We start from the raw sequence: 17,153 nt of genomic DNA on the forward strand, positions 1-17,153 counted from the left end.
CCCCTGTACTCATCACTTATCAGACCAATGATTGACTACGATGCCCCGTTGAATGTATCTGACCAGACACCTGCTGCAGCTTGAAAGGCCCCAAAAGTTCCTCACCAAAAGGATAAAGGGTCTCAAAATATGTCTTATGCTGCCCGACTGAAAGAACTCCAGCTCTATTCAGTCTCATACCGCTTGCTCAGAGGTGACCTGTGCCTGACATATAAGGCCATGTCAAACCCAGATTTGATGAATATGCTTCACCTCAAAAATCTAGATCCCTCAGAACCACAAGGGCGGAGACTTAAACCTTGACACGGTTATAAATAGAACGTGCTGGAGGGACAGATTCATCACCCAGAGACTCCCTATGCTGTGGAACAAAATCCCGGTACATGTGAGGCAGAGCACCTCTCTGGTCTTGTTCAAGAGGAATCTTGACCAATGGATGGGAGATTGCAGATATACCCCAGGGATTACTTCAGCGTCACTGCTTGACAGAGGCACAGCAAAATGATAGGCATAGTTTTTATTCAAACTAAAGGGGTGGCGAAAGCCACATAACTATGGGCTAGGCTTATAAATGCCCTTGGGCAGATAGCCTAGTATGAACCTATGAACCTATGAACCTATAATCCCCCTACACAAAGGAGAGCTATCAACTGACCCTGGCAACTACAGACCCATAAGTCTAGCCAGCCTCATCTGCAAGGCCACCAAAAGAATTTTCATGGACCTTATCAACAAGGACATAGGTGACCACCAAATGCTGGATCCAACCCAGTTTGGCTTCATCAAGGATAGATCATGCTTATTAAACTTGGTATAGATTTCTTTTAGAATGTCACCAAAGCCATGGATGAAAGTAAGACAGTACACACAGCCTATCTCAACCTTGCCAAGGCTTTGACACAATTCCACATTCTGGCATTGTTGAGAAACTCTCCCAGCTAGGGATTAACCCTTACATTACCTGATAGGTAGCCAATTGCTCAGCAACAGAACACAGTCTGTCAAAATTGGTTACTTCACCTCCACTAGTAGACCCGTCACCAGTGGAGTACCACAGGAGCCTGTGCCGGACCCCTTAGTGTTTGTCATCTATTTCTCAGAGGTTCGGGCCAAAGTAGACAACCTCTGGCTTACCAAGTTCACTGATGATTGCAAACTGGGAGCAATCACTGAGTCCCCCAATGATGTCAACATATTACAAGAAGGGCTAACACAAACAAATGACTAGTGCCAAAGTCATGATCTAAAACTAAATGCAAAAAATGCATTATTATTCCCTTAGGCAAAATGGAGTTCCCTACAAATTACAATTTGACAGCACCCTCTGAGTTCCAACCCAGTGGTGTGAGACTTGGGAACACAGGTTGATAGCAATCTGAACTTCAACCACCAAGTTTCTACAGTGGTAAGGAAAGCCTTCTATGTAGTTCACCTCATAAGCAATGGCATAGCATCCAGGTCAAGGGATGTTATAACTCCATTGTACTTGATCCTCATCAGACCACTAATAGAGTATAATGCATCATTTTGCATGTACCTCACCAGACTCCTGCAGCAGCTGGAGAGACCACAGAGGTTTCTCACTGAGAAAATACAGGGACTCCAAACAACAACCTATGTGGACAGGCTGAAAGCACTGTCACTTTACTCTGTATATTATAGGCTACTGAGAGGTGACTTGTTCCTGCCCTATGGGGCAATCTCTGACCCTGCCCTAATGGAAATCCTTCACATCTGCAAGTCAAATGGTACATGAGTCACTCACTCTAGCGATCTCATCCTAGCTTATGACATTAACAGAACATACTGAAGAAACAGATATGTCTCCCAGAGACTGCCACATCTCTGGAAAGACTTCCTGTTCACGTAAAATAGAGCTCCTCACGGACATTGTTCAAATGCAACCTAGATATCTGGAATTGAGACTGCAAATTTGCCCCTGTGGCAGCACCCATGTCCTTCATGGACAGGGGCAAACAGTGTTGATCACAGACCCACTCTGTTCATAAATTAATTCTGTGAAATACCCAAAAAGAACAAATGGGGATAGTGGGTATTAATGTGGTTAGGCTTGTAAAGGCTCTAGGGCCTAGTAACCTGCTATGAACCTATGAACCTATAGACAGATTTTACCTCACACATCTGCATTTACTCAATGCCACACCTCTTTACTTGTTAACCTTTCCTCATTTGGGGCCTGGTTTATGGCTGGGAAGATTCAGATGGCTAGCCCACCAGCCCAGTTATACCAAATAAATAAACCAATAAATAAATGAATTAATAACAATTCTATGTATTCAGTTTTCTGGTAGTCGCATTCTACTGCAATCCTGTCTCCCCTTAGATACCACATCGAGTGCATAATCCCTCGGTTTACATTGATTTGCATAATACATTTCTATGCCAGCCCATGTGGATGACAGACTTCATGACTATCCTATAAAAAATAGACTGTTATCAAGGCATCTTAAAATAAAATCTGCTGTTGCATATCAGAATCTATTTTTACTGCTACTGCTGTTTGTTTTTCTTTTTTATAATCATGTTACCTATGGGACAAAAATTAAAGTAGCTAACATCTATTCCTGTTAATTATTGTTATAGTACACCATCTCTTGATTTGTATGACATGATGACATCCAAGGCAATGAATTCTGTTTATGCAGGAAATGATCGGTAAGTAAGATGTTTAAATTAATATGATTTCATGGCTCTTAAAAAGAGATGATGCTACACTGAACGTGAAAAGATGTAATGAGATTTAACGAACATGCCAGAATGCTTGCAGTATTAGTTATGACGTGTGCAGGCTATGCAGTGCCAGGAAAAATATCAAGATTAGTGCAAAATGACTTTTTAAAAATGTAAAAAAGAAGGTTTAAAGCCTCCTGTATTACAGGATGCAGATGAATATATACTATAGCATGATATGTAAATGTGCCATGGACTTTGTGAAATGCTATACATCACTCCTACCTCAATGTTTTCCTAGGAGCAGAGATGATTTGCTGTTACAGGAGATTATGTAAATGGGTAATAATGAAAGATTAATTTCTGACAGATTAGCTTACTTGTATGCAGCAACAATTATGTAAATGTTAATTTCATAACCACTGTAAAAGCAATCAACATAGTTTTGTTTCTGCATGCTGTAAACTTATTAAACTACCCCTTTATAGACTTGGAAATGTACATGGTTTCTAACTCACAGGCAGAATACTTCCTGGGCGTTATCAACATGAGCATCCTAGACCAGATAGTGTGTACTCCAACCAGAGGATCAATCATTCTGGACCTGGTCCTTACCAACATGGGAGAGCATTGCATCCCCCATGTCACATCCTCATTGGTGATGTTGGATCACACAGCTGTATCCTTCCAAATAAAAATCAACCTGTAAAACCCAACTAAAGCCACAACATTTAGAAACTATTCTAAAGCAAACTACATCCTATTAAGTAAGTGGCAGTTTCTCAAAATTCAAGGCTCCCCCAAGCCCAGGGAACATAGCTACCTATGCAGAATTATTCACAAAACACTGTATAATCATGTAAATGGCTGCATTTAGGCTGACATTCCTACTATAAGTAATCTCAAATCTAACATCAAAAACCAACCCCACTGGTGGAATCCTTACCTTAACAGGTTATATAAAAAAAAGAAAAAAGTCATGACCAAAATCAGAAAGAGCAGCTCTCATAGAGACAAGAGCTCTGTGATTTAACTAAACAAGAAACTAACAAGAAAAACACAAGTACCAACCCACTCTGGTGAATGAGTCCCAGAATAAAAAACGACCAAATAATATTTCCAACAAGACAAAGGGACTCCAAAATGGCCAGCTTCAACAAGATAAAGTACTTTATTAACAACACAAGTGCTTTCACAGACTGAGCTGCTTCATCAGGTGATTACTCTCTAGTTAAAAAATACACTGACTTAAGTATCAAATTCTACACTCATTAGTCAGTCATGTGACTCAAAAGTACTTACATTTAAACAAACATACTATTAAAAAATAATAAATTCATAAATGCAAATATAAAGCAAAACCATCATAAAATATGTATAAAAATATATAAAAATATGTGTAAAAATTCCCGAAAAATATTAAAAAGAACCATATATAAAAAATATATATTTGAGTCACATGACTGATTAATGAGGGTAGAATTGGGTATTTAAGTCAGTGTATTTTTTAACTAGAGAGTAATCACCTGATGAAACAGCTCAGTCTGTGAAAGCGCTTGTGTCTTTAATAAAGTAACTTATCTTGTTGAAGCTAAACAAGAAACTAAAAAGTCTAATAAAGTCCAACAGGGACCACTATGAGGTCAGGATATGCTCTCAGGCTAAGGATAGTTTCAATGTCTTCTTCAGTTATGTCAGGAACCTTAAAGGTAACACTCAGAAATGTGCAGAACTGGTGACAAATGGCACAACCTTCAATGACCAGGGTGGTATAGCGAATCTACTGGCTAATACATTTACTTAGTCTACTTCACCCCCACTACCTCCACTACCCCATGTGAAACTCCATCAAGAATATGCCCCCAACTATCAACAGGGAGCAGGTTTTGGTGTTGCTTGCTAAGGCCAAAAACATTGCTTCAATGGGCCCCAAAAACATCACTGGTTGCCTCCTAAGTAGGCTAAAACATGACCTGGCAAGACCATTTGAGGTGCTTTTCAACTACAGTCTCAAAACAGGATCTGTACCAGGTGAATGGAGGGTCACAGCAGTCTTCCCTCTTCATAAGGGTGGACTATCAACAGACCCCTGAAAGTACAGACCTATCATTCTAACAAGTCTAATATGCAAAGCCATGGAATAAATTATCATGGAAATGATCAACAAGGACATTGGCAACCTCCACACACACTAGAGACATTTCAGTCTGGCTTTGTTTACAGAAGGTCTTGCCTACTTAACCTGGTAGACTTCTTGGAGAGGATCACCAAGGCTATGGATGAGGGGAAAATGGTGCATACCTACCTTGACCTAGCCAAGGTGTTTCATACAGTACCCCACTCAGGTATTGTCTACAAACTCTCAAAACTGGGAAGAAATCCCTACATAACTCACTGGATTGCTGGCTGGCTAACAGATAGGACCCAACAAATCAGGATTGGTGAGACCACCTCCACCAGGAGACCGGTCACTAGAGGAGTACCCCAGGGTTCCATGTTGAGTCTGTTCCTGTTTGTCATCTACTTCTTGGAAGTCAAGGCTAATGTTAAATGCTTCTGGCTCACCAGGTTCACAGATAACTGTAAACTGGGAGTTATCATAGATTCCCCCCATGACACCAGCATCCTACAAGGTGATCTAACACAAACAAATGACTTGTGCCAAAGCCACAGATTAAAACTCAATGCAAAGAAATGCATTACAGTACCCTTTGGGAAATCATTTACTCAAGCTAATTGCTGCAATTGATGAAACAACCCCAAGAGCTGATCTAGAAGCTAGGGTCTGGGAACATATATAGACATATGAAGACAGTAATCTAGCCTTTGACTAGCATGTAGCCAAGATAGTAAGAAGACCATTCTATGCTGACCAACCCATAAGCAAGAGTATGGCATCCAGGTCCAAGGAAGTTATAGTGCCACTCTACAGAGCCCTTATCAGACTCATCCTTGAGTACAGTGCCATCTTTGGCATGTACCTTATTAGGCACTCACAACAGCTGGAATGCCCTCAAAGGCTCCTCACCAGCAGAATCCAGGGTATGAATACCCTGTTCTACACTGATCACTTTAAGGCCCTGTCTCTGTTATCAGTCTCCTACTGGGTACTGGGAAGTGAGCTATGCCTGGCATATAAGACATCCCCAGATCCAGCTTTGATGGATCTCTTGCACATCTGAAAAACAAACTGCACCAGAAACACTGGATCCAAGGACCTAAAATTTGCCTTACACATAAAAAGAACATGATGGAGAGACTGTTATGAATCTCAAAGGCTCCACAAACTGCGCAATAAGCTCCCCATCCACATGAAGCAAACTTCATTCCTGACTCTTTTCAAATGAAGCCTTGATCATGGGGTGGTAAATCGTAAATTCACCATTGGTCTAGCCCCCATATCTCAGATCGACAGTGGTCATCAGTAAGTAAATTAGTTCTCAATGAACATATCCTCTCCCCTCATAAACCCTTAGCTACCTCCTTACTAACATTACCCACCATATAGGCGTCCAAGATATTCAGGGGCAAAACCGGGTTAGATAGTGCAGCTAAGCTTATAAAGACCCTAGTAGTCATTAGCCTAGTATAAACCTATGAACCAATGAGTGTGTCTCCAGTAAGTGTCCCAGCATATGTCTGTTTGTTTTTGTGTGTATTTATTGAGTATCAGTGGTGAAGTCTTAAGTTTTTTTTTTACTTTCAAAATATACTTCAAGACTGTTGCACTTCAGAATAGTATACCATTAATTTTATTTATCAAAATATGTACAAAATTTGGATGTGCCTTTAAGGAAGACAGAAGAATTATTGCTTTCCTGCCTTTTTGATTTAAAATGTAGGAAGTGAAATGATCAGAATACACTGAAGAAGCTGCTTATAGAAAGGAAACCCAGTTTGTTTCTTGCATTCAGCAGTGATGGTCTGATTATAATAAATCATGTTTCACAGAGCACTATGGTGCACGTGTGTGTGTGTGTGTGTGTGTGTGTGTGTGTGTGTGTGTGTGTGTGTGTATGTATACATATATATATATATATATATATACATATATATATATATATAGAGAGAGAGAGAGAGAGAGGTACATACACACCCAAATCTCTCTCTCTCTCTCTCTCTATATATATATATATATATGTATACACATGTGTATTTATAGATAGACTGACTGATCTATATATAAATATATATATATATATATATATATATATATATATATATATATATATATATATATATATATGGTTCTACCTGACTTCGCGACAGCAGCAAGAAGACCGACAACGGAACTGAGCTCCAGAACATCGAAAAGGCTGTGTGAGTATGCGTAGTGACGGACGTTAGTGGTCAGGCAGGTAAGTGGAGTGATATTGGTCTGTGGGGTGGGTTATAGGGGGTGTTAGGTTAGGGGGTTAGTAGGGGTGGGGGGGTGGGTTAGGTTAGTTAGGGGTAGGGGTTGGGAGGGGGGGGAGGAGGTAGGGGGTTGGGGGAGTTAGGTTTAGGGTTAGGGGTTATGTTAGGTAGTGAGTAGGACCTAGGGTTAGGGTAGGGTTAGGTTAGGGTTTGTTAGTGGGTTTGTAAGTGGTGTTGGTGTGTGTTGTGTGTGTGTTTGTGGAATGGTTTTGGTGTGTTGTTTTTGTGTGTGTGTTGTGTGTGTTGTTGGTGTTTTGTTTTTTTGTGGTGTGTTTGTATTGGTGTGTTGTCGGTTCGTGTTTATGATGTTTCGTGTTCGCGGTTATGTGGTGTTGTGTGGTGTGTGGTTCGTGGTTTGTGTTGTGATGTCGTTGTCGGTGTTGTGTGGTTTCGACTATGTCAGGTAGAACCATATATATATATTTATATAGATCATGGATTTTCCTCATAACATCACATTCCCATAAGATCAAATGATGGAACACTGATACCACAATAATAAAAGATCACATTAGCGAAAGTGCAGAAGATCATAGTGCAGAATGTTGAACTATATGTAAAGTTGATAGGACAAGTAATTTAGTGGTGCGGTGTTACTTTAAGGGTTTGTAGTCAGCACATTAAACAATATGGTGGTGTTCACATCGCATGATTCTGCTGTCTTTGGAGAAGTTTGGATACTTGTGAGTTTATAAAGGAAAAGAAGCTGTTTTATTTAACTGTATTTGTTAATTTGGAATGGAACTTTACAGTGAAGGTATTACGGTTTAGTATTTAGTAAGGTTGTTGTGGTGGTGGTGGTTGTTGTGTATCAATTGCTAGACTGTATTCCTTTATCAAAGTAGTGTGATCTCAGAGTTGGCATATTTAAATTTCAGGGGGTGTGGGGGTGCAGGGGGGCATAGCTACCCCTGCAAAACTGAAGGAGGATAGATATTCTATGTCTCAGTTATCCTTCCTGCTTTCGATGTTTTGGGATTCAGTGTTTTACACTTTCGCTAATGCAGTCTTTCGTTATTGTTGTCTTGATGTTCTAACGTTCGATCTTTTCAATCTTATGGGAATGCAATGTTATGAAGTAGATATATGTGTGTGTGTGTGTGTGTGTGTGTGTGTGTGTGTGTGTGTGTGTGTGTGTGTGTGTGTGTGTGTGTGTGTGTAGATGTATAGCAGAGCTTTAGGCGACTCATCTATCTCCCTGTGCCAGTCCTTTAAACTGCATCCCAACACCCCAACTCTTCATATGAACGGCAAAAAAAAATAAAAAAAATAAAAGACCTCTGCATATCTGCTAAGTGCAGAAGGTTGGTTGGCTTCCTCCAGCACAGCAGCAAATCACACACCACCAAATGCATGCGTCCTCCCAAGTTCTTAAGAAAAGAACAAAAAAAGTATTAGGGTTATAGTGAATACGCCAGTCACATACCACCAACTACATACTCCCAGCATTCAAGTTTCAATAAAAGTGCAAAAAGAAAAAAAAAGGGCTTTGGATTATTGTTGGAAGCTAATCAGCATCCTATAGTAAATCCACAGACTACAATCCCACTAAATCCATGCTCCCCAACTCTTGAGAAAAGCGCAAAAAAAGTCCATTGTCTAACTTGGTGGAATTATATAACCTGATACGATTAAGCTATAGCCGTGACTTTATATCATTTTTGGGGTTGCATTTTGTGCAAATTTCTGTCACCAAAATGTTCTGTTCCAAATATATATTGAGTAGAGTGACAGTCCCAATAATTATTGCTGGATTTTGTTGGAGAAATTTACCTTTGTTTTAAGGATCTTAAGGGTCACTTTTAGTTTTGTATCTTTGTACTAAATTGCTTAGTAAAGGCAATTTACTGGTTGTAGCATTCTCTCCCAAGTAAGTTGTTGTTAGAGTTGCTTTAACTGGTTCCCTATTAGAACCGCGAAGGTCCACTTACGCGAATACAGAAACGACACATATTCACCGAACCGCGAAAACACTGATTGTCCTGAAGTGAGAAATTCGAAATGTTGAATTGTCATAGTTGGTCCTTCTGCGGTATAGCTCCTTATGGTAAGTGCGCGATAGTTATGGACCTTAGGGTTAGGGTGCGGGTTAAGGTAAGTACATAGATAGTAATGTATGCAAGGTTTAGTGTAGGGTTAGAAGTAGGGTTTTGTTAAGTGTACGTGTGTGGATTCTTCATTTTGTTTGGGTATAGCTCCTTAAGGTAAGTGTGTGATAGTTACGTATCTTAGGGTTAGAGTGCGGGTTAAGGTAAGTGCATACATGATAGTATTTGCAAGCTTTACATTTCTGTATGTGGTTTATTTATTTTGTTTGGGTAGGTAGTATGTAGAGGGCGGTGGGGTTGGCCAACTATGATGATTCGAGATTTAGCATTTCGCTGTTTAGGGCGTTCAGTGTTTTTGTGGTTCGTGCAATATGTGTTGCTGTTTTCATATTCGCTGAAAAGGTCTTTCGAGCTTATAATATAGACCTGCTTTAACTGCCTATATTGCCTATATTGTGTTTTAATGCTGTAACTGTTCTCCTAGTCATTGTTAACTTGATAAAATCTGTATCTATTATAATAAGCTAAACAGTGACTTAGTATCTCAGCTACGTACAGCTTATGTATGTTACATGATCCAATTGCTTAATGGTCAACTGAAATGCAATGTTATTAAGTGAAATGTTCTGCTCATGCTAAGTTACATTTGAGGTCTTCATATCAGTGTTTAGATGCGAAGCTTATTGCAGTGTCTAGAAACATGCTATGATAGTACTCTAAGCAGCCAGTTATTTATTAAGCTCTTTGTAGTTATTGTTTTGACCAGTTTTTTATATATGAATGCTTATTAGTTGTTTTTCTACTCTGTTTCTAGTGAATGTAGCCTACAGAAACCTTAATCGCTGCATTTATTAACTGACTAGCTTTACAGTTACATGTTCTGTCATACTGCATTACTGACTGAAGATGAAACTGCATGTACGTGGCTTTTTACCTGCTATAATACCTCTTTTTAACTGATGTTGCATTGTAAAACTGATACTTTTTGCCATATTCTGAACTGCCTCCCACTAATATTCCTCACTCTATATTTTCATAGCTTTCACCTCACACTGTCTTTTACAGCCACTGAAACAGTCGCATGGAAGTAAGACTTCTCCTGCAGAGTTGAGTAAAGGCATGTCGATTAATACTTGAGGTAGAGTTAGGGTTATTTAGAGCTAGCCAATTTATATTAACATCACCCTCTGCCCTCACAAAGAAGAGGAACATTACATCTCCCAGTGTTCAAAACAAAAGTTTTTAAGTATGTTATTTTGAGGACTGACTCCATAGTTAAATCTGTTTGCCATGGCTCCACTAAGTTGGTTAGAGATCGCTCCATACCAGGTTCGCTAGCAGCCTAACCTCCCTGCATTTTCCTCTTCCTCTTACCTTTCATACCTCTATCTACTCTGGCTTAAACAGAGTTGCCAGGACTTTATAATCTTTCCCAGTCCTTTAGGACCCCCCACACACACACACACACACACACATTTCTATTCCGCCCTCTGCTCACCATCTTCTTTCCATCCATTAGTTTTATCTCCATTGATTTTTTAGTATTCTTCTCTCTCTCCTTTGTATTTCTGCCTTTGTAACACTCCTCTGCTGTTAACTTGCACCAACTACTGTGAGTCTTTGATCATTCCACCTTCTCCGAGCTAACCTCCTAGTATGACTCCTACTCCCTTGCTAACCTTTTTGACTCTGTGGCAGATAACCTACTTCTCTGCAGCAATCAAGACTATTCCTCTGACACACCAAAAACTTAACACCACACCCCTTCCTGTCCTACTAACCTATCTCTTTATCTCCCCCTCCCCTCCTTTCTCTCTAGTTACATCAGTATCACGACCGATTCTAACTCTCCTCTCTCTTTCTAACCCCCCACTGGTCCCTTCCTCATCTACTCACAAACCTAATTACTCTTAGTCTTCAACATGTCTATCACACTCTGTTCCATTATTTATCTCCCTCCTTTACTCTTCCTCTCATCTTGGACACCCCTTTATCCTCATTTAACACCAGTAAACAATAGCCCTACAAAATATCAAGAATATATCTTCTCTTATCCACATCAATCTGTCGACATCACTTCATCTATCCTCCCTCTTAACACTCCTCTACCTAAAATTAGAATCCCTCCTTCCTGCACTATTCATTCTAAAACTAAAACAAAATATCTCTACAGCTATCTTTACAAATACAAATCTCACCTCATCCCTACTGTCTTACTTCTATCAGGTGACAATCACCCCATCCCAGGACCAGCCAAAACTTCACCCACCAATAATACTACTCCTTCTAAGCAACATGCCCCGACCTTGCCAAAAAAACACATTTCATTTTATTCAATGAATATTAGAAGTATACTCAATAAAATTAGTGAGTTCCACACCTGGGTAGCCTACCATACCCCAGATATAATCACCCTTACATAAATGTGGCTGAAACCACATATCCCAAATAGAGATATTCTTCCCCAGGGTATAATATACTTTGCCTTGATTGCCCAAAAAAAAGAGGGGGTGGAGTAGCTATCATCTACTCTAACCATCTAACCCTCACTTGTATTAAAGAACAAATCCCACCTTTCCCCCCAGCTGAAATCCTAGCAGCAAACTTTAAACTCAATAATTTCTCTACAATCACAGTAGTAGCCATCTATATTCCTCCAGGAGTAGTATTCTCTGCTCGAAAACTTTCTCTTCTATCTCACTGAACACTACTCGCATGAAACAATTCTTCTTGGTGATGTTAATATAAATTGGCTAGCTCTAAATAACCCTAACTCTACCTCAATTATTAATCTACATGCCTTTACTCAACTAATATCTGAACCCACCCACTACAACAACTCACAAATTCCTACTATCCTACCAGACTGGATTCAAGTATCTGACCCTTCTATATATCATAACCCAGAAACCCTACCGAATTCCCTTAGTGACCACTCTCCAATAAAAGTCATGAGATTTTCTCCCCATTTTACCAGAAGTCATAGATACATAACTTGTCAAAAACTATTCAGCTTCTCTCCTGACACCTTTAAGACCCTTCTCGCTAGAATAAATTGGAGGCACCTTAAAGAGCTCTCTCTGGATGAAGCACTCCAATCCTTTAATTCCATCTTCCTTAATATACTAAACTCACTTGCACCCCTTCGTACTGTTTGAATAAAATCAAAAGTATCCAAATGGCTCTCCAAGGAAACCAGCTCTCTCATGAGAAACAAGGATAGGCAGTGGAAAATCTGGACAAGATATAAACTCCCCTCTGACTTGCAAAAGTACAAAGAGCTTAGAAACTTGACTAAAAAACACATTGCTAAAGATAAAAGATAATTCTATTTTAACCATCCTACAGCACTACAATCAAATCCTCAAAAATTTGGGAATTCAGTCAACCAAATTCTGCATCCTGGAAACCCCACCTCCCCTAATCCCTACCCAAATAGGACACCTGAAGAAACTGCTACTATCTTTAACACCGTTTTCATAGAAACTGTAACAAAGATGGTTAATACAAACTCTCCCTGTCACAGTCCTATCTCCTATTTCCAACTCCTCTAAACCTTTTTCATTGCAATCTGAATCTACTAGTTATATCAAATCTCTTCTCTCCAAATGAAAGCCCTGCTCTACTTCTGATGACAACATTCCTTCCTACTTCCTCCAGCTAGCTGCCGATACTCTTGCTTTTCCTGTATCTATCTTAATCAACCACTCTATCACTGAGTCTACTGTTCTATCTATCGGGAAAAAATTCTTCACACTACCTATCCACAAAGGAGGTAACTCCCTTGAAATGTCTAATTATAGGCCAATAGCCATTCTGTCACCTCTCTAAAATACTTGAAAAATGTATACATAAGCAAACTCTGCAATACCTAGCACAGGAAAACCTACTAACTCCTACCCAGCATGGTTTTCACCCAAAACACAGTACAACTACAGCCCTTATCTCCTTTACTAACACTATTTCACAGGCTCGTGATAATAACAAACTTGTATCCTGCTTATTTCTAGACCTCTCTAAGGCCTTCAATACCGTCTCACACTCTCTACTCCTGGCTAAATTGACTAATATTAAATTCTCCCCTGCTACTGTCTCTTGGTTTTCTAGCTATCTAACTGATAGATTACAGTCAGTGAAATGGATCTCAGCACTCTCTCCTCCCCTCCCTGTAAAAATGGATGTTCCCCCAAGGATCCATACTGGGTCCTCTGCTATTTAATATTTTCACCAATCTACTCTATACTTCTTGCTCACAGTCATCACTTGTACAATATGCAGATGATTCTACTGTGATCACTATCTCTGACTCTCCCTCTGGTCTCATCTCTACTACTCAGGCAGGCTTTACATCAGTGGAAACATGGCTCACCAACAGTCAATTAATATTGAAAACCAAAAAAATACAAACTCTTACTCTTCCTTCCTAAAACTTAACCATCTTATATCTACTTTCGCTATACTGTCTCTAAATAAGACACCAATAGTACCTGAATCTAGTGCCAAACTCCTATGCGTCACCAATGACAATCAACTCAAATTTGACTTGCACATCAGCAACTGCATTAGGAAGACTCATCAAAAACTAGGCCTTCATTACAGAAACAGAAGGTTCCTCACTTCCAAAGCCAAAGAAACCCTATCTCATACTTATCTCCTACCCAGTCTACTATATGGTTCTCAAATACTCACAAATCTCAACACTACTCTCCTAGCTAAACTTAACTCAACCTATAACAAGGTATCCAGATTCTCTGCCCATCATACTTATAAAACCCATCACTGCATCTCACTAAAGCACCTGAATTGGCTGGAACTACCCAACCTATTTCTTCTTTCACAGCTTCAGATTATACAATCTATATTATACCAACCAAACTATTGCCCTAACCTATCCTCCTATATATCTCACTATTTACCATCTAGATCACTTCAAAGCTGTGACCAAGACCTGCTACTTATCTACAAACCTAGGGCTAATATGGGATGCAACTTATATAGTTACCATCCTACTACTGCATGGAACAAACTTCTTCTTCAAATTAGTTTACTAATTCAACTAAAACAATTCAAAGCAGCTGCTAAAGAACACTTAAAAACTCTCTGGTCATGCCTCTGTTCCCACCTGACTTAAAATGTTCCCCCATCCCTAAACTTCCTACTAACTAAATACTACTTCTGTCTTTATCCTCCACTCTCCACTGTTTCTTCTTCCCTACCCCAACCTTTCTCTACCAGTCACACTCAACTTAAATGTCTTAAGCCTTAGCAAAACTCTGCTTTTCAAAATACCTCCTCTAAATTGTCACCTGATAACAAAGAATATTCTAGACAGAACTAATACTCTAAAACTGTAAGACTATGCTTTGGTCTCATATTTGCTGTAAATTAATGGCTTGTAAATATAACAAAAATGTTTAAAATTTTCTTTTCTACTGCTTGAAATTACTCTGAATAAGTTTATGTAATTTTTTCTTTTTATTTGAACATCTGAATATGTAACTTTTTAATGTACTGTATAATGTTTTGGAGCTTTTCTCCCTTGGCCTCCACTGAAAAAGGGCTATTTTTCAGCTCAGTCAGACTTTTCCCAGTCAACAAATGTAAAATAAATAAATAATACATTTTGTTTAAATAGTATATTATGAATTACTTTAAGATGAGATGGTGTCAAGTGTTTGGAGATCTAACCAGTCACATTTATTGCAAATCAGTCACAGACTCTATATGTGAGGTTAGAAGGATTTTTTTTTAATATTATTTAGGAATCTTTCTAATTTATTGCCTTGTGCCTTCTGGGTGTCAATGTTTTAGAAGCATACAGCCACAGTGGTCACAGAATGATGAATCAGATAGGTTAGTTTTGAGCTTGTACGACAACCCTAATTTTTGGGTCCTACTACAGGGCCACATCTGTGCCAGTAGCTCACAAAACATCTGCTTGCTGCTACTTGTTCGAAAAAGCAAACACATGAACTCTCACTAGCCTAAGCTCCTGTTTTTACACAGCCATCACAACACCTAATCCTATACACTAGAAAGCCCTACCAGAACTTAAACTCTAAATCTACAACTCCCACCCATTTCCAAATACCTCTTCTTGATTCCTAATCCTAAACCCCCACTCTCCTAAAGTCTACAGTCACTACCTAAACCTAGAACTCCAACCACCCTCCCTAAATCTAAATTCCTTAATCACTCAATAAACCTAAAACTCAGTCCCTTAAACCTAAATTCCTGATTGCTCCATAATCCTAAAACTCCCTTCATGTTCCCTAATCCTAAAACTCCAATCCCCATGAACTTAAATTTCCCAGTTGCTGTCTAACCCTAAAACTCCACTCCCTTTTCCTAATCCCATACCCAATTCCTGCTCCCTAATCCTCAAAACCCTCCTGCTCATTTACCATAGCTACTTGCCCATATTCATATTTGAGTTTGGACATGAGCAGCAGCCCCTCTCCATGGTTGTGAGCAGCAGCCTACCCAAGTAGCAAGATGCTCCAGCCCCTGGCTTCATAACAATGGCTTTTGAGTGCTTAGGACTAGAGCACATGTAGAAGCACCCTAATTTTTAGTTAGTTATGCAAACAACATAATCAATATGTTTGTCAAACTTTAGATTTGATCTATTACGATTCCCAGCAATTTGCTCAGTCGGTGTGTTTTCAAAAATGTTTATGGAGAATGTAGTGTTAGGCTTAGAACAATTATATGCTCCTAAAAAGGATTGGCTTAGCTTTTTTAGTATTTAGTAGCAATTCTGAGTTAACAAAAACTTTGGTAACTGTGATAATAAGGTTAGCAGCATTATATAGTGAGTAGTGTAAATATGAAACCTAAATAAAAAGGTACTGGAATTCACATGCAGGTTGGATGATCCAATGCTATTTTGCTACTGTACAAACTCTGCATCCATCCCTGCCAAGAATACCCCTAAAGTGTCATAGCATGAACTGCTGAAGTTCAGAAAAGTATAACAAATGAGTCAAAATAAAAAAGAGTAACTTAATGAAAATTTATGACTGTGTTGACAAAAGATTTCTACAGAGTGAAAAGAAAATAGAAAACTACAAAATAATATAACAGAATACACCTGTGAAGTTGACAACTAGACAGTGTGGAGTTATTTATTTATAAGTTAATGATTGTAAAACCAGGCTCTCACTTCAAGCCAAACAGTTTCCATAGGGAGGTACAGCTATCATCAGTCTTGTGACCCTCCATATGGCCACAGAGACCAACATGGAGTCATTTGACATTACTTCCCAGTCTCCTCTGCTCTGCCATTTACAGGAGTTTCTTCTGACCTCATGAATTTGTAAGGCTGATTACTACATTGCTCCAAAAGCATGAACAACCATTCCACTAACTGGAATGTCTAAACATTTCTCCCAAGTATGTGTATGTTATGTAGCTAATAAGCTTGTGTCGTCTAAAGACACTTATATCAACAGTTCTCTGTTGCTTGTAGTGTAGGACTCCAGCTGTGCTGTCTTCTCGCTCAGAAGCCTGTCTCTCCTGGGAGCCCATATGCCACAGTAGGCATAATTAGTTAATGGCATTCTGCTATCACAACACATCAGTCAACATTTCCATGGTTGCTAAAATATCTATAATCCATTATTGCTGGATTTACATGTCTAATATCTTAACTCATTACATCTGAGTGATGCCTCCAGGTGCATCTGCAGTTAATTCCTACTGGCACCTCTAGGAGTCAAATATTGCTTGTTCATATTTGCATGAATAATTCCATAACCATGCTATGTACAAGATTTTAAAATAATTAATCTTAAAGCTTGCACAATAGCAAACTCAACTGCATTAGTATTTGACCTCTGTCTGTTGACGGTAAATAGATATTAACCATTGCTTTTATCATATTAATTTATAATTATATAATTTTCAAATGTTTTCTAAATATCTCAATAACCAAGTAATGCATACAGAACCCTTAGCCTCATGTGAAAGCTCCTAGCTAGATGAATAAAATGCTAC

At 39.1% G+C, this 17,153-nt stretch overlaps 1 protein-coding gene across 4 annotated transcripts in view; it reads left to right on the plus strand.

Moving 5' to 3' along the window:
• Positions 1–17,153, plus strand: part of SCEL (sciellin) — a 474,262-nt gene that overhangs the window by 383,652 nt on the left and 73,457 nt on the right. For all 4 annotated transcript variants that reach the window (XM_044072905.1, XM_044072906.1, XM_044072907.1 and 1 more), the window contains one exon: positions 2,605–2,676. In XM_044072905.1, coding sequence (XP_043928840.1) covers positions 2,605–2,676 — 72 coding nt within the window. The remainder of the gene's footprint in view (positions 1–2,604; positions 2,677–17,153) is intronic.

The sequence above is a fragment of the Protopterus annectens genome, chromosome 5.part1, assembly GCF_019279795.1.
Source record: "Protopterus annectens isolate FY-2018-M chromosome 5.part1, PAN1.0, whole genome shotgun sequence".
Taxonomy (NCBI): Eukaryota; Metazoa; Chordata; order Ceratodontiformes; family Protopteridae; genus Protopterus; species Protopterus annectens.